This window comes from Osmerus mordax, chromosome 1, assembly GCF_038355195.1.
Source record: "Osmerus mordax isolate fOsmMor3 chromosome 1, fOsmMor3.pri, whole genome shotgun sequence".
NCBI lineage: Eukaryota > Metazoa > Chordata > Actinopteri > Osmeriformes > Osmeridae > Osmerus > Osmerus mordax.
Genome location: NC_090050.1, coordinates 8,270,868 through 8,294,943, shown reverse-complemented (window position 1 = coordinate 8,294,943; position 24,076 = coordinate 8,270,868). Strand labels below are relative to the sequence as shown.

The 24,076-nt window shown below is 45.9% G+C and overlaps 1 protein-coding gene across 3 annotated transcripts in view; it reads left to right on the top strand.

Moving 5' to 3' along the window:
• Positions 1-636: 636 nt before the first annotated feature.
• celf4 (CUGBP, Elav-like family member 4) overlaps positions 637-24,076 on the top strand; it is a 62,555-nt gene continuing 39,115 nt past the window's right edge. For 2 of the 3 annotated variants that reach the window (XM_067242798.1, XM_067242842.1), the window contains exons 1-2: positions 763-907; positions 20,999-21,081. In XM_067242798.1, coding sequence (XP_067098899.1) covers positions 763-907; positions 20,999-21,081 — 228 coding nt within the window. Of the gene's footprint in view, positions 908-20,998; positions 21,082-24,076 lie in introns of all 3 variants that reach the window. The other variant, XM_067242806.1, reaches the window with a different exon arrangement.

Sequence of the window (24,076 nt, the reverse complement as noted above, 5' to 3'; positions counted from 1 at the left end):
ACAAAGACCCCGTGCATATTTACTATATTTCTTTATTTATAGACCCTCTCCCTCGGTGGAATGTACCATTGTGGTTCCTAATCCAGGAAGGGGGAGAGACAAGCTGTGTAACATAAACAGAGAATTTCTAGTGCTTTCTCCCTTCCCCTACCTCCCTGCAGTCTTGGTAGCTCTTGAGCTAGTCCCGTACATTTAAACCGAGAGGACACCCATAGGCTAGCGACTTCTTCATGCAAAAAATAAAAGGGTATCCAGAACCAGGGACGAGGGAACGGAGGTGTAAATAGAAAGGGAAAGCTATTGGTCTCTCCCTCTCTCTCCCCTGCTCTCTCTCCCTCTTGCTCTCTCTCTTATTAAATCAATGAATTAATTATTAAGTAGGAAATAAATACAAGGAATCAAGCCTCCACCGGGACCAGCAAGACGATCGCGCTTTTGATATGCGTTTTAGCCGAATGATACATATGTATTCATATGAATGTAAATATTTGCTTAGGTGGGACTAGAGCGGGACCAGCACTTGCAAGGCTTTTTTTTTGGACCACAATTTGACCAATACTTAGGAAGCTTTTACGAAACCACCCACAAATCGCGCTGCTGCTGTCACTGTCACCACAACTCATTGGCGGTCCGAAGATGGCAACTTTAACGAATGGGCAGGTGGACGGCACGGGACACGTCGTCGGTGTTGCCACTACTAACGGTCTTGTGAACGGATTAAGCCACAGCCACAGTCCGGCAGGCTGCTCGGCTACCATCCCTATGAAGGACCACGATGCAATCAAATTGTTCATCGGTCAAATACCGCGCAATCTGGATGAAAAGGACCTCCGGCCGCTCTTCGAAGAGTTCGGGAAGATCTACGAGCTCACAGTCCTCAAGGATCGCTTTACGGGCATGCATAAAGGTGGGTTGTGCCTTTACACAGGGAGAGTGGTGTCCTTATACTTTCTCCACCGACCCTCCACCGCTGTCACGAATGTATTTTATTCTGCGTGATTTCAGCTAAAGCTAACAAAAACGTAGCCTCAACTGGATTTGATGGACAGCCCGCTTGTAGAAATACGTTCTATATGCATGATGCCATTTTCCATTGCACCCTTCGACAGGTTGTTGATACTAAAAATGGGAAGTCTTCATGGCTGAATTGGTCTCGTGTCTCGTATTCTCAGTAGGCTGCCCTAAAATTTGCTAGATTTATGGGTTAAGCGTCCACGCAAAAAGCTTTGTCACGAGTCACGACAGCAAATCACTTTATGTAACGACATAAGGGGCTATGTTGTAACTTCTGAAGTGCCTGTTGGAATAATGAGTCACACATGCACAGTTGTAAGCGTGCATTCATTCTCAGGTGCTGAATATTTGCGCTTGGAAGTTCACGTTTTCTCAAACCGTTTTCGAAGAGCCTATGGCTGATTGCTCGCAGCCACATGCTTTCCGTTGCGCGCAATGAAGTTGGCTGCGTTCAGAAGGAAAAATGTGTATGTGTGTGTGTCTCTGTGTGTGTCTTTCGTGGGATGGGTGTCTGTGTATGTGTGTGTGTGTGTGTGTGTGTGTGTGTGTGTGTGTGTGTGTGTGTGTGGGAAGGGGGGGGGGTGCGTGGTGTGTGAGTACCCTATGTGTGTGCGTGTGCATGCGCGCACACGTGAGTTCCCTTTCTCCCTCCACGTTGCTCTCTGAGAGGATAGATCTATTACTTTCTCCGGTGAGATTACCACATATTTATTTCCTGAACAGTTTTCTTCTTTTTTTTACTCTGTGGTGCGCCATTCTACTTTTCTCAGTTGGCCGGAATACTAAGAATGATCTAAGAAAAAGACACTACAATAGTACAGTGAGATAAAATACATTTATTCGAACTATTTGTACAACCGAATCCTTTGGATGCAGAGAGAAATAATCGATATCAGATAGTGAGGGGCGTGCATGACCTGTGCATGTGTTGGGGGGTTATACAAATGTAACTTATTTCTATGCAGTACTTTGGACATGATGGTAAAGTGTACAACGAAGCCATCAGTGCCTATATTTCTTTTTGTGAGACGGTAATGATCTAAATGTTAAATGTACTGTGCGGTGCACTCATACAGCGTGCCCCCAGTGTAATGATAACGATCGGCCATATACCTTGGGCGTAAAGGCAATGAGCAATCAACTTTCTTTGTTGCTTTAATGACCAGTCATATACCTTTTGGTGTAACAGGAGTGATCAATGCCGCGAAGCGTGCTTGCAGGCTCCCTCGGGGGGGCCCATATTTCCTCGTGGCATCATTACCTAACAAGGGGTCACTGATTGATCTGCCCCACCTGGGGGGTGGTCAAGGGGCATTGACCGGGGGGGTGTGTGTGTGGGGGGGTGTAATGGGGGTTGGGGAGGGGGGGTGGTGGAGGGGGGTGGTTGTGTCGCGTCACGTACAAACTGTGTGCAGTGCGTGTGTCGTCGTCGTCCCCAGTCCTCCCACCATCTTCCACGTCAGGCTTTCGCCGCACCAAGGGAAATATGGGGTGAGAGATAATGCAAATGAATGCCTGGGATGTATATGTGTTTGTGTGTGTGGGCGGGTGGGTGGGTGGGTTATGGGAGGGAGGGAGGGAAGGAGGGAGGGAGGGGCGAGGACATGATAGGAGGGTGGTGTGTGTTGGGGGTGTGGTTATCTTTTATTAATAGCCCCGCTGTAGTAGCAAGTCCCTGACGCACGGTTAATCAAGTGGTTTTGGGGCCCGAGAACTATGGGGGCAGGCTGCCGCGGCGGTCGTACAGATTCTAGAAACTGTCTCCTCGCTGCGATATATGGCCTCGCTCCTCCGAGCAACAGAGAGCCCTCCCCTCACCCCCGCTTTCATTAGCACCCCCCCCCCCCCCCAGTCTCATATTTTTAACTGGCTGGAGGCGGCTTGCTCCCCTTGCCTCGCTCCCTGGATGTAAGGCCACCCCCCCGCCCAACCCCCCTTCCCCCACATCCCCTTGCTCCGCTCCAAGGACCTTGTAGTAAACGGGATGTTGGGCGTCATTTCAGAATCAGTTCGTTGCCGGGTCACATCCCCTTGTCAAGGGTCAGGTGATCAGAGATGGTTTGGAGAAGGTTTAGGAAGCCAACGGATGTCTGACTGTCTGAAGGACAAGAACTTGAATGGATTGCCGATGTGTGATTCTAATGCTCCTCTGACACATGCTCAACTTGAAACGGGATGTTCTGTTCTTGAGTCTACGCACCTCCCCCTCTGCCTCTCCTTCTCGTCCCCTTATCCCCTTCCCTCGCTCTCCGTTCCCTCTCCTCATCCCCCAACCTTCTTCCCTCATCTTCGTCCACTCACGTTGCGAGAGGAGCACCCTCATCCATTCACATCACTAAAGGCAGGCCTCCTGTCCCAGGTTTCCACTCCCGTTGCCTTTGTCAGCTAGAAAAAGCTCGGCACCGACATGGCCTTGAGACAGGAAGCAGAAAGTCTCACAAAGAAAGCCTTGAGTGGAAGCCGAGGTTTTCAGTCTTAGTCGATAACACGGTTCTGTAGACTTCACTCTGCATGTGGCTTGAGAATACGTGGCCCCCGAAGCTGTGCGAGTCAGGAGATTCGAGTGTCGGATCTTTAGCTCATGTTATTAGTTTCATTGGGAGACTCAGACATGGGGAGGGGAGGGATAGGGGTAGGGGGGGGGGGGGGGTTGGGTTATGTTCTAACATTAGAAATGTGGAATCATTCGTAGCCAAGCATCCCTAACAATATATATGTATATAAGAGGTTGGAGGTGATTTCAGAATAAAATTGGGGGGGGGGGGATGGTCGCCAATGCAACCTTAGTCTACAGAGAGAGAAAGAGAGAGTGAGAGAGGGAGAGAGTGAGAGAGATAGCGCGCCAAGCTTTTTTACAATGACTATCAACCCAGAGACGCCCATTATTGCCGTTGTCACCTGTTTTCTGTATTTTTTTTATATATATTTTTTTGCTCTCAATACCAAAGCCATAACCAGGCTCATAATGACTCCATGTATCACAGCTAGTCTACTCTTTAGGATTCCGTCCCCTCGGAATGGGAGGAGGCAGGGGGGAGGGGGGGAGGGGGGGAGGGGGTCAGGACGGACCGGGACGGAGGGGGGGGGGGGGGTGCGGCGGCAGAAGGGCGACAGGCGCAGGCCTACATTCCTCCCAATGATTTTATTTCTCTCCCCTCTGCGACCGAGGCGCACTAATAGAGGCCATTTATAACGATCACCCGGCAGCCGAGGATGCTGGGAGGGACACGGGGGCACACAAAGACGGGTCTCTTTCTGTTTTCCTCTCTCTCTCCCTGTCTTTCTCGCTCTCTCCCTCTCCTTTTTGCAATGCAGCATGGGAGGTGAAGGAGATACGGCGGCGCCCGGCGCCCGGTGACCATCCACGGTCGGAGGACGATTTTGTGTCTAGCCCCCGACTTAATTGGTTTCTCGGCGGAAACGTTGACAATTTGTGTCCTTTCGAAGTTGCCCACGTGAAATAGCAACTCCCCGGAAAATCAGCTCACGTGGACCGTGCAACAAAATGATAGATGAGGTTCACCAAAATGTTAACCCCCCCCCCCCCCCAACAAACCGACGGTCTGCCCACACTGAGGCCGCGCACGAACAATCTCGACACCTTCCTTCGCCTTTCGAATCCGCCCCAAAAGGTGCGAGGCACTAGCTGCAGTCCTGAATAGAGAGACGGAGGGTTCCAAAGTCAACAGCAGACACAGAGGCTCCCCTCATCTTAGAATGTTGTGCCAACTCCGAGATACGGGACTTGGCAGGCGGTGCAGATAAAATGTCACCGGTGTTCAGTGCTCTTGCCTGAGAAACTGGAGGCTCTCGGAGGCGACCCCCCCCCCCCCCTCTCCGCCGCCCCCAGCCGCCCTCTTGAAGGTCTACCACAATAAGTCAGGGGGGACAAGTCGGATTCCACATCCCCATGTCTCTGTCTTTGTCCCAGGCGGTTGGTAGCTCTAGCTTGACGTATGGTATGAATTAGTTTGAAGGTGAACTATGGACACCTTGTAGCAGGCTTCAGAAAACCTACAACACTGTTGGTTCACAGTGGGACCAGCTCGTTTCCAATGGGGGCTGGATTCTGCACACTCATCTGGAACGTTCCTTGACATGCTAATAACATAACGGGTTGCTAATCTGTTCATCATCTATGCGGCCTGATTTCCCTTTGACTGTCAGGAGCCATCCAAACATCTACAGACATCACATTATTGTAAAGCTAAAGTCATGACGGATTATTACCGGATATTGTGTCACAGGTTGCCCCAAAGGAAGTTCCGACCTTGGAAGTGAAACCAATTTTGCCTTTCAACAAGGTGCGAGTGAGGGAGGAACCAGTGCGTATTTTACCGTTTTAATGCAGCACACGTTTTGGCCACACAATTTCACTCCCGTTGCATCATCCTCGCGCTCGTCTTTTTTTTCTTTTCCCCCTCCTCGTTTCTTTGGGATGAGTGTGTGAGTGTGTGTGTTTGCCTTGTACCACTCCCTCCTTCCTGTCTCCGCCACGGCCCAAAATCCTCCACTCAGCGAGACTCAGAATGCACGCCCCGACCCCACGCCAGGCTCTGTTTCTATAGCGACGTTCCACAATAAATTGGGCGGAGGAGGGGGGGAGGGGGGGGGAGACGAAAGCCAACATGTGTCAGCGATAGGATCGTGTCTAACCAGAGTCCCTCTCCACGCACACCCACCCACCCCCATTAGGAGTCAGGAACTGCCAAGCAACAAAGTGCTAAAAAAAGAGGAAGGGGGGGGGTGGGCAACTGAGGGAGGAGAGACTGGGGATGGTGGAGGGGGGCGGTTGGCCATGTATGCGAATGCGCCAAGCTTAATTTGTCGGGTGGACAGTTGTCAAGGCGGGAAAGCCTCCATTGTCCCCAGCTATTATTGGACGGGACTGTTGGGGGGGGCGAGGGCGGTGTGGTGGGGGGGGGTGGTTGGAGGGGAGGGCCATCAGTCCCGAGGAGCTTGTTATTGGCGGTGAGCGATGACCATGTAAGGGACGGGGGAGGGGGGAGCATCGGGGAAGAGGGAGGGAGGAAAGGGTGGTAGCACAGGGGCCCCTGCAGGGATTAGCATGCTAACGGCAGGTTGGGAGTCATGAGAGCTGTCATGGAGGTGGAGAGCTTGCGATCTCCTGACCTCCTCATGGCACTCATTAAAAGCAGTGACCTTTACTGCACTTGGAGGAATGGTGTGAGCTCGGGCTGTGGATGCAATCTCATCTCACCTCCCAAGATTGACTTTGAGGTGCGAGCGAGTTCACTTGGCATCGCTGCGCACATGGTATGTACATATTATATGCACTGCGCAGGCAGGTTTGAGAGTTACTCTTTCACACACTCTTCATTCTTGTCCAAATTGAAGTGTTTTGAAAAAGTCATTTTTGGTATGGTAAAACAACTCCATTACAAGTATAAGAAATCATGTGACAACACAATACTATTCAAATCTTTTGGGAAACTGTTCAGTTGACACCCCAAGTTGAAAGCGCCAGAGAAATAATGTTCACTGTAGAAATGATATGTAAAATGTGGCCTACTCAGCATGTATTGGGTTATTAGGACGTTGGGGATGGCCACACACAGGGAGGTCATGGCTCAAAGTGGACTGCTATGCTGACCTGGGCGAGTGGTGTGCGGGGTGATGGTGGGGGGGGGGGGGGGGGGGGGGGAGTCTGGGAAGATTTGTGGCCATCATCCCTTAGGTCACAGGAGCTGCTGACCTCAGCAATTTTGGCAGAGAAAAAAAGATTACATCTTGGAGGCTGCGTCGCTGTGCCTGGATGCAATGTGCTAACAGCCAGCTGTGACAAAAGGGAAACATGGTTTTGAGACTGACAACTGTGAGGATTTTCTTAGCTGTTTTTGATTTAACTTTGCAGAGGCACAGAAGAATACGCAGGCCGGAAACAGCTGGAACAAACCGGCTCTAACCGCCAATAGCATGTTCAATCAAAATGATTAAATAGCAAATAGGAAAACGGACCAAGTTAATGTCAAGAAATTGTACAAGCAAATGTAGTCAACACAAGTGTCTGTTTTACCACAGTGCTTCAGAGATAAGCTGCCATCCTCACTTTGTTTGAAATGCCTTTACAGGGATTGCAAAAGATTTTACATAGAAGGTCCAAAGGCTAAAATCTGCCCTGAAATATTAATGCATACACTTAATGGACTGGTAGTGGTGTTGTTTTATATTTAAACTCCAAAGTCAAACGCAGAATGCTAGGTTTAACCCAGCCACTATCAAAAGTTTCACCACAGCCTGTTTTTTATTTGGAAGAGCGTTTAAATAAAATGTTACCTCTTTGTTTAGGCTGTTGCCATGTTAAGTTGCTTGTGCATCAGTGTGCTTCCAGTGCCTGAGAGTTTAGCACAATCTTGACAAGGTCTCCTTGGAGAGGTAAATATGTTATGTTTTCAAGGCTGTTGCATCATCCAAGTGTTATTGTGGTCTGTGTTAAATGTTTAAAGAGCTGGTTTGTCGGCCTTCCCTGGGTTCCCTGTTGCTTCCAGACAGGCCTTTACTCCGGAGTGGTGGAATGCAATAGTTTTGAAATGGTTGAAACTGTCCAATTACATTGTATCGAATGAATATACATGTTTTTTTTTTTAATGGTAATTATTTTCTGTATTACTTCTTCCCTTAATATCAACAGAGTGAAAATGTATGTTTTGAAGAATTCATAGTTTTCCACAATGTTTATAATGCCGGGTTGCCTGATGTTATATAGAGTGTAGGAAACAATATTTAGGAGACAGCATTTTAATGCATGATGGAATCCTTGCCTTATTTGTTGTTTCCTCGCAAAAATTGACTCACAAATCCATTTAGTCTGGTTGAGTACGAGCAAACATGCTCAATATAACAGCTCTGATGCTTTGTTTTGCTTTTAATGTTCAGCTGGGATTGTTTTATTGGTGCACAAGGACTTTCCAAGGCACGATGGAGGCCATTGTCAATTTGTTATTTTTAAACAAAGTAGAGAGAATTCTACAATTAAGCTAAGATTATTTCTTAGTTCAATGTTTTAGAAAATGTTTTGATGATCACACAAACAATTTTTATTTTTGGCTCATTCTAAAAGGAATAAGTAGCTGTAGAAACACTGAATGTATACGTTTTTATCATGTTTTCCTGATAGTTTGATATGTTAGTGAAACTATGACAGTGCGTTATCTTCCATCCAAAAGGTGTCTAAAATAACATAAACAAAGTATTATATCAACATACATGTAGTTACTAAACCACATTCAAACTAAATGTTAACTACATTCCGAAACTAAAGCATTCGTCGTAGTTGCATTTACTGTTATTATCAGTTAGTTATTATTGACCTGTGTACACAGGTCACCATTCATGTTTATTTATTTTTCAAACAAATGTCTGTCACAGCAAGTAACCTGCACAGACATCATAGTGATCAAAGATGAGATAAAGTATACAGTATTGTTACTATACTTTACAAAGACTGACACACTACTACTACTACTACTACTACTATTACTATTACTACTTCCCAGACTCTACTCTACAGATTCTCTCTTTGGAGACCTTTCACTTTTACAGGTTGGTTTACAGTATCCCCTTGTTCATCCATGTCACAGGAGACACTTCAAACCACCCTGGAAAAGAACTTCAGTTTGTAGACAGCAATAAAACAATGGGCGAAAGCATTCCAAAAGATAAATGCCACGATGTAACGCTTTGCACTGTAATAATAGTGATTAACTTATCTATTGTTTGTGCACAGTGGAGCTCTTTTTTCCCCAGCAATTTATTACTGTACTATGCATTTGTGCAATATGGGAGTAATTGCAGGTTGGTCATTGTGCCTCGCAGCCGTATTTAAGATATATAATTGTACAGTTTGAGTTAACAATCATCTGCGTTTTTTCACAAGTCACATGGTTCTGTTGTTTTCCCCTGAGTGTGTACCCAGTCGGTACCTGGTGTCAGAATGTTTATTACAGTGTCCGTGTATCCCGTTTGCACACTTCTGTGCCACACTTATCATAGCAGGGGTGAGGGGGGGGGGCACGACTGAGACCCATTTCTAGGATAATACGATATATCGGTCTCATATAAGACATGGATATGGTGTGTGTTGCCCTGTGTGTGTTTTGTGTGGATGCGTGCACTTTGAAGTGTGCTTTTTTTCATCTGTATGTGCATGAATATAAATTTGCTGTATGTGTGTGTACATTTGTCAGTGTGTGTTCAGGCATACAGGCCTGTTATTAATGCGCTTTATTTCTTGGGCTTGGAAAGGCTGTGGTACTGTATGTGATTTACACAGCCTCTCTGATTTAAGGGAGAGGTAGAGTCCATCTATTGGTGTGTGTGTGTGTGTGTGTGTGTGTGTGTGTGTGTGTGTGTGTGTGTGTGTGTGTGTGTGTGTGTGTGTGTGTGTGTGTGTGTGTGTGTGTGTGTGTGCGTGTGTGTGTGTGTGTGTGTGAGAGTGAGATAGAAAGAAAGAACTTGCATGTGAAGGCATGTATTTACATATGTATGCTTATTTGTGTGCATTTATGTGTGTTTATGTATGTATGTGGGTGTTTCTGTATATATGTATTCATGAATTAATGAATAAATGAATGAATGACATGTTTGGGAAGAAGACATCGTAATTTAGTTTCAGCTGTTTGTCTCATATCAAGACCGAAGAGCATGTGTGCCCCTCAGGTCAGACGTGCATTCGGCTTTTCGCCAGTTCACTTGTACAACCACAACGAACAACCACAAGTTTCTTTGATTAAATTACTTTCTCTTCATTTTCATTTTATGCCCACCCCTAATAAAAAATGCACCACATTGACTTAGAAAAGAAAGATGGAGAGGATTCTTAAAGACCCCTCCCCCTTCAATTATTCAAAGCCAAGTTTGATTTCAAAAATGGAGGAGGATGAATAAGTTATGGTTTCTGAGGGTTCGGGGGTAGTGTGATAGATTAGTTAAAATGGGCACAATTCTAAAATGGGACACTGAACAAACACAAAGTAAATTACCGTTTAGCTGAAGTTAAGCGTAGTCTTTATATATCTCAGCCAGTATGTATGTCTACCCTTTACGATAACAGGTCTGCATGTGTGACATTCTCATCTATCGAATTCACATTAGCCAACAAGGGACCTCTTTGATAAAAGAATAACTAGTAGTTTCACACCAAACTACGAGTTATTGTAAATATTGTGCTTGTATGCCATTTGTGTGCCATGATGCATGTTTTAAAACATCACAACATAACTAACATATTCCCTCTCCTTTTATTTTTGAGATATGTTTAGTTTCTGGTCAGACGCAATTCGATTTCATTCATTCACTGCAAATGAGTCAAATGAAGATGACCTTTCCTACGAGCTTCAAAAAAACTATTTGCTGATGGCCATTATCTTTGATCCCATAGGTAATGATTATGGCCGCACAATATACTGTATGTCCTGCCCAGTCTTAAGTCCCTGTTGCACAGACCATGGATGGAGAAATGCCAAGAGTGAGAGAGAGAGAATATGAGATTGAGAAAGAGACATGGTGGGGGGAGGGAGGGGTGGCAGGAGACGGAGAGAGAGAGAGAACCAGAGTGAGGGGAGAGAATTAGAGAGGTCAAAACAGAGATGATGTAAGAGAATACGTAAAAGGCAAGCAAAGAACGAGGCCTGCGAGGGAAAGAAAAAGAGAGAGACGGGGAAAAAGATGACAACTGAGAGGAAGTGCGGGAGAGTTGCATGAAAAGAGGCAGAGAAAGAGAGATGGGAGGAGGCGGAGAGAGACAGCGAGGGAGTCTCGGAGACAGATGTCCCCCTCTCTGCAGATTGATAGCTCTTGGCCTAGTTCCATGCGAGACTCTGACCCCTCTGTCCTTTGCTGTAATTTATAGGTTGTGTTTTGTGAGATTTAAGCACTAGTCTGTGGCCATCATAGCTGAGCAAGAGAAAATGACCTTCCTGGAACGGGAGCAGAATTAGGACCCTGCTGCTTTGGGAGGACCCTAGGGGTTCATAAGCAAATGGCTCCCTTCTTTGACACCGACGCAAGCACCCCTTTTTACTATGTTCTAATGTTGTTTTGCGCCTACATTTGTAGCCGATTTGGGTTGATTTCATTTGGTCGCACTTCACGCGAACTCCCTCATGGATTGTTTCCCACTTCTGTGTGGGATGACAAAACCCTTTTTTCTGATGTCGTCTTTCATGGGATCGATGGAAAGTGATGCATAAAGATGGAGTGTTTTCCTTTGAGGATAGAACGGCACGGAATTGCCTCCGCATCAATATCAATAAAAATGTTGCGTCGAATAATCATATTGCCATGCTACCCTGTGGTCTGAAGCTCTTTGTTGTATACATTTGTACATCTGTGTGGGAGTGTATATGTGTGTGCGTATGTGTGTGTGTGGGCAAGTGTCTGTTACAGTAGACTACTTGGCCCGATAGCCAGTGGGCTCAGCTGGGTTTCTGCTTGGCCATTCTGAGCGTAACTCTATGCACAAATCAGCCAGGGAATGATTTGGACAGAAACCCTACAGCAAATTATTACAGATTTGCAATTTAATGGCTTCTGAGGTCTCTCCTTAGCTCAACGCGCAGGTTCCCTACAAGCCAAGGACTATTAGTTTAGCTTTTTAATCACAGAACAGAAGATGAGAATCCTACCCAAATCCAATTCCCCCCACCCCACATACACACTGGGTTTCACATGGTCTGGTGTAATTTCATGGGGTTTTTAGTTGGAGGGGTAGAGGGAGATAGAAAGACTGAGAAATGTTGAGTGTACGTGTATTCCTATGTGTTCATGTTAGCTTGTTGATAAGCTAAGCTCTACTCAAAGGCACTGCAGACTAGCACTGTGTCTAGTGTGATAGGCCAGACTGAACACAATAGTTTGAGGACACAGTTTATAAATACCACGGGGTCGCTGCTGGCAACGCAGTCTAATTTTGGATTGTGGTCACCACCAATTTAAGGCCTAAGACCAAAGTCCATGTTTTCTCCTGTCTCAAGACTAGGAGTGCTGATGAAGGCAGTTGTTATGCAAAGTTATTATGGAGGACATTATCCCAGATCAGCACTCAGGGTTATGCAATTAGAGTACCTGAGCCCAGTAAATAAATAAATAACTTGTCAGCAAAACACATAATTAATAAACAAATGTATATCTTTTTTGCATTGTGTAGCTTCCTGAAATATGGAGAGCAAAAGGTCTAGATTGCATGTAATTGCAAGCACCTGACATCTGGTCAGTATTTCAGTAGTCGGGCCAATCCCTTTCCTAAACAATCCATTCCATCCCTGACTAATGTGCCTCCAATATGAAATGTAAAAAACTGCGATTCCAATCAGCATTTCAATGTCCCAATTTGTCCAAGAGGGAGCTCGTCTTTTTAAGCAAGCCGGATAAAACCTTCCAGCCGAGCAGGCTAAATATGAATAATTATTTGTATCTCGAAAAGCTGATAAAAAGACTTTGAAAATCGTAGGCATTTGCCGAAGGGTTCATTAGTTCGACAACAACAAAAAAGTCCCATCCACTGCCAAGGAGGAAAACCCAGGTACCTGCAAAAGCAATTAAAAAATAAGCCGATCCGCCTTTACTGTGGCCCATACCGCTTCCCCCTTTCAAGATTAGAGGCCGTTTAATGCACTAATGCTAATATGCTAATGCCCTAATATTATGTTAGCGCATTACTACTTGTTTTAAGACATGGCTGGCTGCTGTTTTGTTGATCTTGCGCATTGACACTTGCGGAAGCGGATAACCAGTGTTTACTTTGTGTATGGAAATTCCTGCCTGCCTTTCACGTGCCCTTCCTATGGCAATAGGCGGCCCTTGTTAGTCTTGCAAACATCTTAATTGTGTTAAATGGAGGAAAAAAAAGGGGAGATTAAAAGCCATTAATGAGTGTTGCGTGGGGGGAAGGCAATTCCCGGGATGGTGCTTTTGTTCACTTTGGCAAAACAGGGGAGAGAGGCGGCTTCACCTTGAAACTGAAAGCCCACCAGAAACAGGGTCATCGTGCCTCCACCAAAAAGAGCATGCCTCTCTCTCTCACTTTCTGTCTGGCTCTATCTCGGTAGAGCACACACACACTCACACTCAAACACACACTCACACTCAAACACACACTCACACACACGCACTCACTCACATACACACACACACACAGCTTTTTGCCTCTTTTTGTTATCGCCACTCTCTCCATCCCTCTCCATCTCTCTTTGTCCGTCCCTCGTTTCTCATTGGCTCTTCCCCTGTCTGTCCCTCTTTTCCCATCTGCGAGCTCGGTTTCTCTCAATCTTGCTCTTTGTTTTTTCCACTTCTTTCTTTCTCTCTCGCTCTGCCTTTCTTTCTCTGTCTCTCTCTGTCTGTCTGAGCGGCAGATAAGCTCACCAGGGGAGACTTTAGAGGACTCTCCATCTGTGTATAAATAGCTTAGGATGAATTATTGAGGGACCTGGGGTGGCTAATAATCCCGCAGGACCCATCTGACAATGACACGGAAGATGGAGGGAAAACAATTACGCAGGGTTTCTCCTTCGGAGGAATTAGATGTGTGTGTGGGGGGGTGGGAGGGTTGTGGTCTGGGAGAGGGTGAGGGGATGGTAGCAGGAGCCACCTGCGGGAACACCTCACGGGGCCCAACATCTTGGCTAATAAAGCCAATTAAACTCTCTCGGAAATCGCCCGCCCCCCCCCTCCCCTCTTCCTGCCTCCAGGACAACGCGAACAGGAAGCGTGATGATTCATGTCAAACCTCCCCTCCCCCTTCACCCTTCAATGTCCACCCGACGTCCCGTCTCCCCCTCCCGCCTTCGGCCCGGGCTCGTGTGCTGTGGGCCCAGGACGACGGGATAGGACAGGGCGCGTCGTCTCAACCGTCCGCCAAGGCAGGATAATAGGAGGACGAGAGGGAGGACGAGGGGAGGACAAAGGAGGGGAGGAGAGACGCAGAGAAGAATATTAATGGAGGAAGGGTGGGGGGGGTTGTGTTTACCCCTAGGAGCGGGAGTAGGAGGGAAAGACAGTACCCATGTTGTGATCCACTGCACAGCTCTCAAGAGGGTCAGCTGGATTCTCAAAATGTTCTTTTCTTTTGTTCAGTACAATGGACAGTCCAACCCTGTGAGAAGTTTTTGAAAGTAATACAGAACTCTCTTGAGCGAGGGAGATTGTTTTCTGCAGCATACCGAACCCTTTTTCAATTAAGACAGAACCTTTTAAGTTTCCATACTGTGCCATGTACAGGGTTGAATAGAGACAAAGTCTCTAAAACTGGGGGGGGGGGAGTTTTCTTATGCTTATTTGTGAAACGTTTTTAAGAACTTTTTAAGAATCCTGTTTGGTTCATGTGGAGCTAGAACCATTTTACTAAAACAAAAAAAGGTAAAGTATTTTTTCTGTCTCCAACAGGGACAACTTGTCTGAAGTAATATAGTACGTTTGAAGTCATCTTTTTTATGCCCCTCAGGAGGTGATGTGACGTCAACATACTGGCCACCATTTTTGACCCAACAAAAGTCTTTGAGGGGGGAAAAGTCTGACACAGCAACATTTCAAGACTTCTGACTTCTGACCTAACACATTTCCCAATGTGAATGGTCTATTTAGAAAGAAATATGTTGCGTATTGTTTCTGCTAACAGTACATCTGCAGCACGTGTGAACTGTAACGAGTGTGTGTTTAAGAGGCCAGGTTTATGCTTCAGTGTAATTGCAACATCGCACATGAGCCACTGTGTGTGTGTGTGTGTGTGTGTGTGTACTGTCCCTAACACCCTGGGGTATGTGTGTGTGTGTGGGGGGGGGGGGGGGGGGGGCGCGTCGACACTGTCCTAATGATGCATTTTCTACTCCATTGATTCAGTGGCTCTGCTCTCCAGTAAATCCTTCACATGCAACACATTAGAGCCGGCCCTTTTTCCTCCTCCGCCTATCGATTAGCACAGCATAAGAGTTGGGCACTCTGGGAAGCTCAAGGGAGAGATGGGGACTTGTTATCTGGAGGGACTTACTGTACCGACACAGTGTAATGCCGTTTCAAGGTCCTTCCTCTCCTTCTCCCTCTCCACTCTTTTCCTCCTCTCAACATACAAGACTAAGGTGGGCTGGCCTTTGTGTCTTGCCTATTGTTTTCTTTCATCTGCTGTCTGAAAAGCACAAGTCGTCTGCACCGATATGCTTGGAGAGTGAGTTTTTCTGTGAGCTTACTGGCTTGGGTAGCCTTGTTTTATCTTTGTATTTTACCACATGATTATGGAGACCCCACCCCCCACACAGGCACAACAAAGGCACACATTACTTCGCTGAGTTTTGCCCGCTTTCTTTCACACTCCTTGAACACTGCACTGTTTTTAGCACAAGACGAAGGGGCCGGTCGGCTGCCCCTTTACCTTGAAATTGGGCTCAGGTGTGTGCTTTTCTTACGTGAACAGACATAATCTTCCATTTCTTTGTTTTTGTTCCCCCTCTATCCGTCTCTCATGTTTTCCCCTCTCCATCTCTCTTGTTCTCCCCCTTCCCTCCATCTCCCTCTGTGCTTTCTTTTCAAGGTTCTTCTATTTCACCTCGAGCGAGGACTCAGGGAGCCGTACAGTAGCCTATAGGGGGTCTGGGTGCCTGTAATATGCTTTATTATATATGCATCCACCATCTCTTTTATAATATCGGCCCTCAGTTCCTTCTTACACGGCTGGAATAAAATCACACTCAAGACGAGCATTCATTAGTCCCTGAAACAGCTCCTGAATTTTTAAGGCCTGTTACACAGGGAGGAAAAAAACGTTCTGCCGTAGTCTCGGAACAGTAATTGAAGTTTTTTTTTCTTTCATCGTGCCTACTGTACTGTTCTCTGAGCTCATATTGCAGGCTTCAAAGTGCTTTTTTATTTAATCAGGGGTTTACTGCTTCCAATTAACCATTTTAAGATGATACAGGGGAGAAGGTAGGAGAAATTCTGGAGACCTTGAAAGTGTCCCCTAAAATAACCTCCTTCCCTCACTCCCAACCTTCCTTCCTTCCTTTCCTTGGGTGAAGGCTGTTTATCCTTTATCCTTACTGTCTGAGTTCTTTTTTTGAAAAGACAAGACGGCTGGGATCATAGCGACAAATCGTGTTCAGTTTAAGTCACTGTGGACTGAAAAGTAAATGGGACCCTATGGTGGTGCACCACAAGTCATATAAAAGCATGATTTAGCCATTATTTGACAACCAGACCAATGTTCCTGATTTAATCGAATAATTTGGAGTAATGTTAGCTAGAAATTTGCAACCGTAGGCTTTCCAGAACGTCTGTTTCTTTTCAGTGATGATTCAGACGAGGGTGTTTTTGCTTCTTCGTGTGGCTTTGGTTCCTCGTTTTCTGTTTTACGCAATATTTGCCATCAAAGAGTCATAGCGTCACAGCTGTTGCCATCGGAGATGATATGTGGAGGGTCATTTTAGGTGTCACATCCTTTCAACCGATTAAAGTCACAATACCTCCATGGTTTGACAATAATCTTTTAGAATTATTTTTACTTTACTATTTTCCATTTCCCTAAGAGTTCTTCCTTAGAAATATTCAGTATCCAAACAATAAAATATTTAGCAATTATTAGTGGAGAATATAAATATATTAAATAAAAGCAGCAGCACTGTCACTCAAATACTGTTAAGTAGAATAGTTTATCATCTCTTTCTTCATGCTCCACAAGTATAATAAAAATGTCAAGGCTTTAACACATTTCTTTTCACAAACATACCTGAAATTTTCCTTTTATCGGGTTAAAAGGGATGCTTTTAAGCCTGAACAATCCAAAAATCCAGTCAGGTTTTCCATGTTTTGAGGTCAATCTTTAAAATGAAAAACATCGTCTGTGTATCGAACGAAGGCTGTCCTTGGTCATACCTTTCAGGTACAGATAAATGCTAACAAAGAAGAGAGGTGAGAAACATCGATCTCTATGGACTAACTGATTTTGGACAGCCTTATACAAAGTTTGGTAAAGGTAAAGTTTCCCAAGGAAGAGTTCTAAGTACTCAAAAGTGTAGCTTATAGGTTTCCCCCTGTGAATAGATACAAAGTTTTAACTCCATTTAACTTTTGGAGGGGCTCTCCATAGAATGTTCTGAAATATTCAAAAAGGGATCACTGGGAGCTTTTCTTCCCTTAATGCTTTTTATTTCCAGTTTTTATGATCTTTGAATAAGATGGAAGAAACAATAATTAGGACCTATGAGGTTTTCTCTCACAATGTTTCATTGTATGAGCCCCTTATGCAAACTTGTTCTGCTAGCCTTGAATGGTTCTAGCAAATTGGACAGTGATATAACAAATGCAGTTGTGACTAGGAGAATTGACTTGACATAGGATGACTTTAGTAATTATTGTGATTCAGGTTGTGAACCTGTAGAACTCAAACACTGAGTTGATGGTTTTAGGAGCCAAAAAGTGTCTGATGTTTTTAGCACTCTTCCCGTCATGCTAACACATAATGGTTTATGATCATGATTATTAGTTATAATGATTGTTCCATTATGTGGAATCAATCCTTGCAGCTGTGTTTGGCATCTGTTATGGTTTTAATTATTACACATAAAGTGGACTTCATGACGAAACGATGTTGGATTGATGCCTTTGCTTTGACAAGTTGCCATCGCTTTTGTCCTTTTGACCAGCTAAGTAACCAAAATGTATTGCTAAAAATGGAGGTGACGAAAATGAATGTGAATTCAAAAATCGAGGGGGAAAAGGGGATGAGAACTGAAAAATGGATTTACACTTAACGTTTACTGGAAGCAATTTTTGTTACTTCTGCCCCTTTGTCGTTCATAGCATGTTATTGTTGGCCTCTTATGCCATACATGTTGGGCCATGAGGGCACACACAGACACAGGTTGGGTTCTTAAGGATTCTCATACTACCTCAAAGTTGGAAAAAAGGTGATTGGAAATTGATTTCTTTTCCTTTCAAGAAGTTCTTAGTGGTCTATTAGGTGGTTTCATTTCTGTTGAGAGCACTAGCACATTGTCTCCATTCAGTGTCGTCTCTTACAGCTATCTTCAATGAGGCACAATGATCATCAGCATCAGAAAGTGAAGTGGGTCTTCTCTACTCACCCCTCCCTCAGTCCTCGCTGTCTCTTCTCGTCTCTTCTCGTCCCTTGTTACTTTCTCTCACCCTCTCTCTGCCCCTCGCTCTCCTTTTCTCCCTCCCTCCCTCTCTTTCCATCTTTCTCTATCTCTGCCTCTCTTCTCGGTGGGTGTGTGTCCCTTTAGGGTGTCTGCAGTCATTGTGATAAGAGACGAGTGTAGGACACAGGGGGATGGTGTTCACAGAAGCTAGGTGATCTTATCTGTGTTTCCTCTCTCTCCTCCTCCTCCTCCTGCTGCTACTCCTCCCTCTATCGCACTCCCTTCCTCGCCCGGCCTCCTTCTCCTCTGTGCTACCTCGTCCTCCTCCACCCCCGCTTTCTTTTGCTCCTTTGCTCTTGCCCTTATCTCTTCTCTCTCTCTCTCTCTCTCACTTTCTTTCTCTCTGTCGCTCTCTCTCGATCACTTGCTTTCTCCAACCTCCCTGTGCCGCTGTTGATTTAAAATTGAAGCAATTGGAAAGTAAATTGGCAACATTGACAGCAGAAACAACAGCTTATCGACTGTTCCTGAACCAATATGTGTTTTAGTCAGATGCTGGCGACAGCCCGATTCTGCGAGAGCAGAGCAATGGAAGTAGCGATGAATCAGATGATTTTGTGTGTGTGTGTTAGCGTGTGCGCACTTTTACATACACAACAAGTGCACGTCCCTGTCAACGTTTTTGCGCATGAAGCGGTGCCTGCGTGTGTGCGAGTGCGTTCGTGTGTGTGTGTCTCTCTCTGCCCTGCACACATGTCCCGTGGGAGATGCTGGCATGTTCCAGAACACGACAAGCCCCTCGCAGGAGGTAGCCAAGCTGTCAACGTCGAGCCCTCACTCCGGCTAATGAGAGGAGCGTTAATTAAAAACACCAACAGGAGCTCCCCAGTGTCCCACTATCAGGCCGGCCCTGGGTTAAAGACACAGAGGCACAGAGGAGAAAGGCAAAGCCTGCGAGGCAGGATAGGTGTACCTAATGTACATACATGTTGCTCAAGTCAAACCGCCATGCCCAGTTAGGCAAACAGCCTCTAGAGTGTAGTCGGTTATTCTGTGGACTGCTGAAGGGTTTAGGTCCAGTTCTGTTTGTTACCTTCTCAAGGGATCTTTTAAACGGTATTATCAAACTTGTTTTAGTAGTTTTTTATGCCATGCATTTGGTCAGGAAACTGTATTTGGTTAGGTTTAGTCTGTTTGGGGAAACAACTTGGGAGTTTAATATAGAATGAGCTTGACTTATTTATAAGACCGTGGTTATTTTCTGAGACTGGAACACTAGGAAACAGGTTGCGGAGAAAAAGAGCCCAATGTTAGTCCCAACGTCTGTGTAAGAAACTATATTGATGTCTGTGAACCCTATCTTACCTTACAATGTTTTATGGTCTCATTCCCAAAACAGTTAAGTCCATTTGTTTTCAATAAATATAAGTATTTCTTTGTGTTCCGCTTGTTTTTGTCTTTTTCTTCTAAGCAGGCTTAGAACATTTTGTTGACATGTACATCACTTTAAATGGATCCCAAGGCCCAAGTGCCACAGTAACACATGGACTAATCCTGAATGAATATTCACAACAGTCTCCACAGCGCTTTAATGCTAACTCAATATTTAAATCTTTCAAATGCTCTTAAGATCTCTGGTTATATTTGAGGTAGGCCCCAGACCCATTTATAGTTGTTTATTGCATTTATTGATGAGATGCTAAGCTTCAGCTTGGCAAACTACCCAAATACTGCAGCACAACTGCACTAACAAATGGCAAGTCATCGGGATTTCATTTCATACAGTATTTTATTTATCCAGATCTACATTGTGCCAACTTCCCATCAGCTACGCAGTCACTTTTACAGTGTAGACTGTATACGTTTGTTTTACTCACTTAGTGGTAGTGCGCTGTGTGGTGCTACAATTGGTGTTCAGCACTATGGACATGCACAAGTGATTTCGATTATATTCGCATATGAACAGTTTAAGTGGATCAATCGAACTGAAACATGTACGTTGTCTTCACTCACTCACGTCTGGGAAAACGTGGGTTATGGGTAGCCATGGATTGGAGAGCAAGAGAGAGAGAGAGTGAGAGAGCGAGAGAGAGAGAAAGAAAAAGCGATCGAGAGACAGGGAGGGAGGCCAGGAAGACGGCTGTCAGGGAAAATGTCTGACTTGTCACAGCAAACTGAGGATGGCGATGGACGAGTGGATATGTGTGTTACGAGACTGTCAGGGAGGAAGCTCCATCAGATTTGACGTGTTTTGGGTGCGGAGGCCCCCGCACGTTCACAAATCAGTGTCACCTGGTTTCTCGTTGGGTATACATGGGCACCGGCAATGACGGTGTGAACGGGGGGGTGAGGAAGCTTTGCACATGGGTTGTGTGAGGGCGAAGCAAAAGGTTGATGTTTTACTGTTTTTTTAAGATTCACAAGCACACATTTGCTCTCCTTTTCAGTCTCTCTCTCATTCTCTCTCTCTCTCTCTCTCTCTCTCTCTCTCTCTCTCTCTCTCTCTCTCTCTCTCTCTCTCATTCTCTGTCTCTGTCTCTCTCTCATTCTCTCTCTCTCCCTCTCTCTCTCTTTCTCTCCCTCTCTCTCTCACACACACACACACAGGCACACTCCCAGAGTGGCCATGTAGGCAGCGTTTCAGAGTTATGGCTGCAGGCTGGCTGTGTGTTTGTGTGTTTGCGCGTGCACACATCTTACCCCCGGGACAACTCTGTGTGTGTGTGTGTGTGTGTGTGTGTTGTTTTTGGCTCTTCCCCCTGATGGTTTTGAGTGGGTTTACTCCTCCCACTGCTGTCTCCCCTATCTGCACCCAGATTTCTAACGTCATTATCTCTGTCTCTCCCTCTTCCTCCCTCCTGTTGTCTCCCTCTCTTCGCTAGGCTGTGCCTTCCTCACCTATTGTGCCAGAGAGTCGGCCCTGAAAGCTCAGAACGCCCTTCACGAGCAGAAGACACTTCCAGGGGTGAGTGCTCACACTCTTACAGATCACCCTTCTCATACTGTGTGCATACATGACAAACTGCACACACACCCATGCACACACACACACACATACACACAGGGATACAAATACACAGGGGTGCATAAATATTTTCTTTTACCCACAAGCAGGCCACGTACGTCATCATTTTTCACTTACTTGACATGAATTGTGTACAACCCCCGCACATGTACACACACCGCCCCCCACCTTCCCCTTTTACTTCCACTTTTTGCTCCTCCCCACCCCCCACTCCCTTTACTCCCACTCCCTCCCCCCCCCCTTTTCATTCTCCCTCTGACAGTCACACAAACCCACAGGGAGAAACCGCACAACATCACATCAAAGCTGGCCTATTTATAGTTCTTCTATCTCTGTCTGTGTGTGTGTGTGTGTTTGCGCCTGTGTGCCTGTGTGAAGCTGAGTGCATGTGTGTGGGCGGGTGCATGCATGCATCCTTGTACTGATGCTCTAGCACATGCTATGGCTGACAGCCTACCTGCACGTCGCTGATATATGTCATACTACTACTACTACTACTACTACATGCATGTATGCGGCATATCCACACACACAGTTTCACTCATTCCGAATAGCACATCCATCCTTTTTCCTCATTCAACATGACGAGGTCACAAGACCTTTAAACATTGTTTTAGCTGTGTGTGTGTGTGTTTATTTGCTGGAGTTTTGATGTGTCTCTGTCAGGGCTTGCTCTGTTCGGTCTGTTCGTTTTAATGACGCCTCCAGGGAGGCTGACAGTCGCCGTGTTGAGCAGAAAGCCTTTGATGTGAGTGATTATGACATCACAGACGTGCAGCGGGGGAGAGCGGAGGAGTGTGGAATGGTGGTCTTGCCTCCTTCCTTACCCCCCCTGCCCCCCCCCTGCCCCCCCCCTACGCCCCCCTCCATCCTTTTTATACTTCCGACTTAGTAGAATGACGTGGCCAGCCAGATAAAGAGATTAGAAACCAAAACGAGAGTGCTGCAAATTCACGTTCACAGGGAATGTGCTACTGTAGTCGTGAGACTTGCTCTTCAAAAAACTACGCAAGAACGCAGTTTTATAAATGTAAAGGCTGCCGTCCATACGTGTACATTTATTTTATTTTGTGTGCCGATGCAAGCGGCCCTTGAGCCATTACCATTGTAGCAGCAAGGCACCCGTAACTAATGAATTCACAGGAAGTCACTACCCTTCGCCATAGTTTAACTAGCAATGCTAATTAGCTGCCTTGATGGCGGTATAGTGGAATCCTGTTTGATTAACGTCCAGGGGATTTTACTTAACAAACTTTGAGCGTTAAGTAGAGAAAAGAGAGGAACAGTTCCATAATTCGACAAGACGGACCTAGATGCTCAACAAAGCCTGAGGCAGGAAAGATACAGTATGGGGTGTGAGTGTTAGGGGGGGGTGTGTGTGTCAGGGGGGGGGGGAGAGGGGAGGGGTTCTGAACGCTATTAGAGGTGAAACGGGGGAAAAGGCGAACAAATGAGTTCATTAGGGAGGGTAAGGGGGACTTGGCACCAAAGACGAGAAATGCAGGGGGACGCGTTATTTGCAGCGTAAGGTGCGCCCCTCCTCTGTTCCCATCCCTCTCCTTCATCTATCCTGGCTTCGTCCAACACCGCCCCTGCCCCCTATCCCCCCTATCCCCCCCAGCCCCTAACCAACCCAACCCTCACAAGAAACACACAAAGGTTCTTTCCACTCTACTAGGAATGGCATCTTCAGCCCCCGCCCCCCCCCCCCCCCCTCCCCCTTTTCTCTGTCTCTCTTTCTCTCTCGCTCAAAAGTTTTAGAGCATTCGGGGCTCCTTCAATTGGTGCTCAGGTGACTGCACACTTGGTGGGTGGGGGGGGGGTGGCCTTGTTGAATGAGGGTGTTTTTTGTTGTTGTTTTTTTTACTGAGCTAAAAGCCACGGAGGTGTTGGCATACAAAAAAGTGCAAATTAAGGATGCCGGTGAGAAATGATGTGTTAATGTGAATGCCAAAATATAGTTAAAAGCTTATATACGTAGTATATACGTCTAAAGTGTTCTGGAGAATGAATGGGTAATTGGTGGCTGTGGGCGTGATAAGGAGTTGTTGCTTTTTTGTCATTTCAAGTGTAGCTAGAGCTCACCCTTGAGTCTTGAGTCAACCTTCACAGAAGGGCCAGGGTTCTTTACAAAGCTCCCACTTAGTAGAAAACGAACTTAACCAGAGGTCAAGACAATGGCAGATATAGACATTAGAGTTGTGCTTTATTTTATTCATCTGGTGTGTCTATTTATGGGATTCATCTTGGGGTAGATTAGGGCAGGGGGGGGGGGCATTTTCCCGGGCACTGGCCACTGGACGCCATATTTTATGATCCCTTCTCCAGTTTCAGACTCTCACAACCAGCATGATGCATCAAAAAGGTTCTATTGATTCTAGCAGAGGGCCTTCCTAGCAGGAGGAGGGGGGAGTAGTTGGCTGGGGAAGGGGGGGTGTTGCCTGTACTCTGTGTATGTGTACACACACAAGGTCTCGCTCAGTGTCATCAACACACACACACACAACACCCATATACTGGCAATACACACCAAGCCGTGAGTACTCGCATACAGTCAACCGCAGGGAGGGAAATGTATGACAGCATTTGAACCCAGACATGAAAATAAAGCCGTACCAGCTTATTCATAAATAGATATCAGGCACACAGACGGACATAGAAATACACCCAACACACACACGGAAACAGGAACACACACAAAAAAAAAACATATAACATTTCTCCAACCAATGCATTTCTTCCCACTTTCACCAAACTGACTAACAAACCTTTTCTCATATCTCACATAAACTGTAAAGGAACAGTTATATTATACACTCCAGCCTCACCACATTGCATAAACAGCATACAACTCTCTCTCACACACACACACACATTCAGAAGTACAGCAGATCGACTCACAATGTAATAGCACAAACCGCGGGCCAGATGAGAA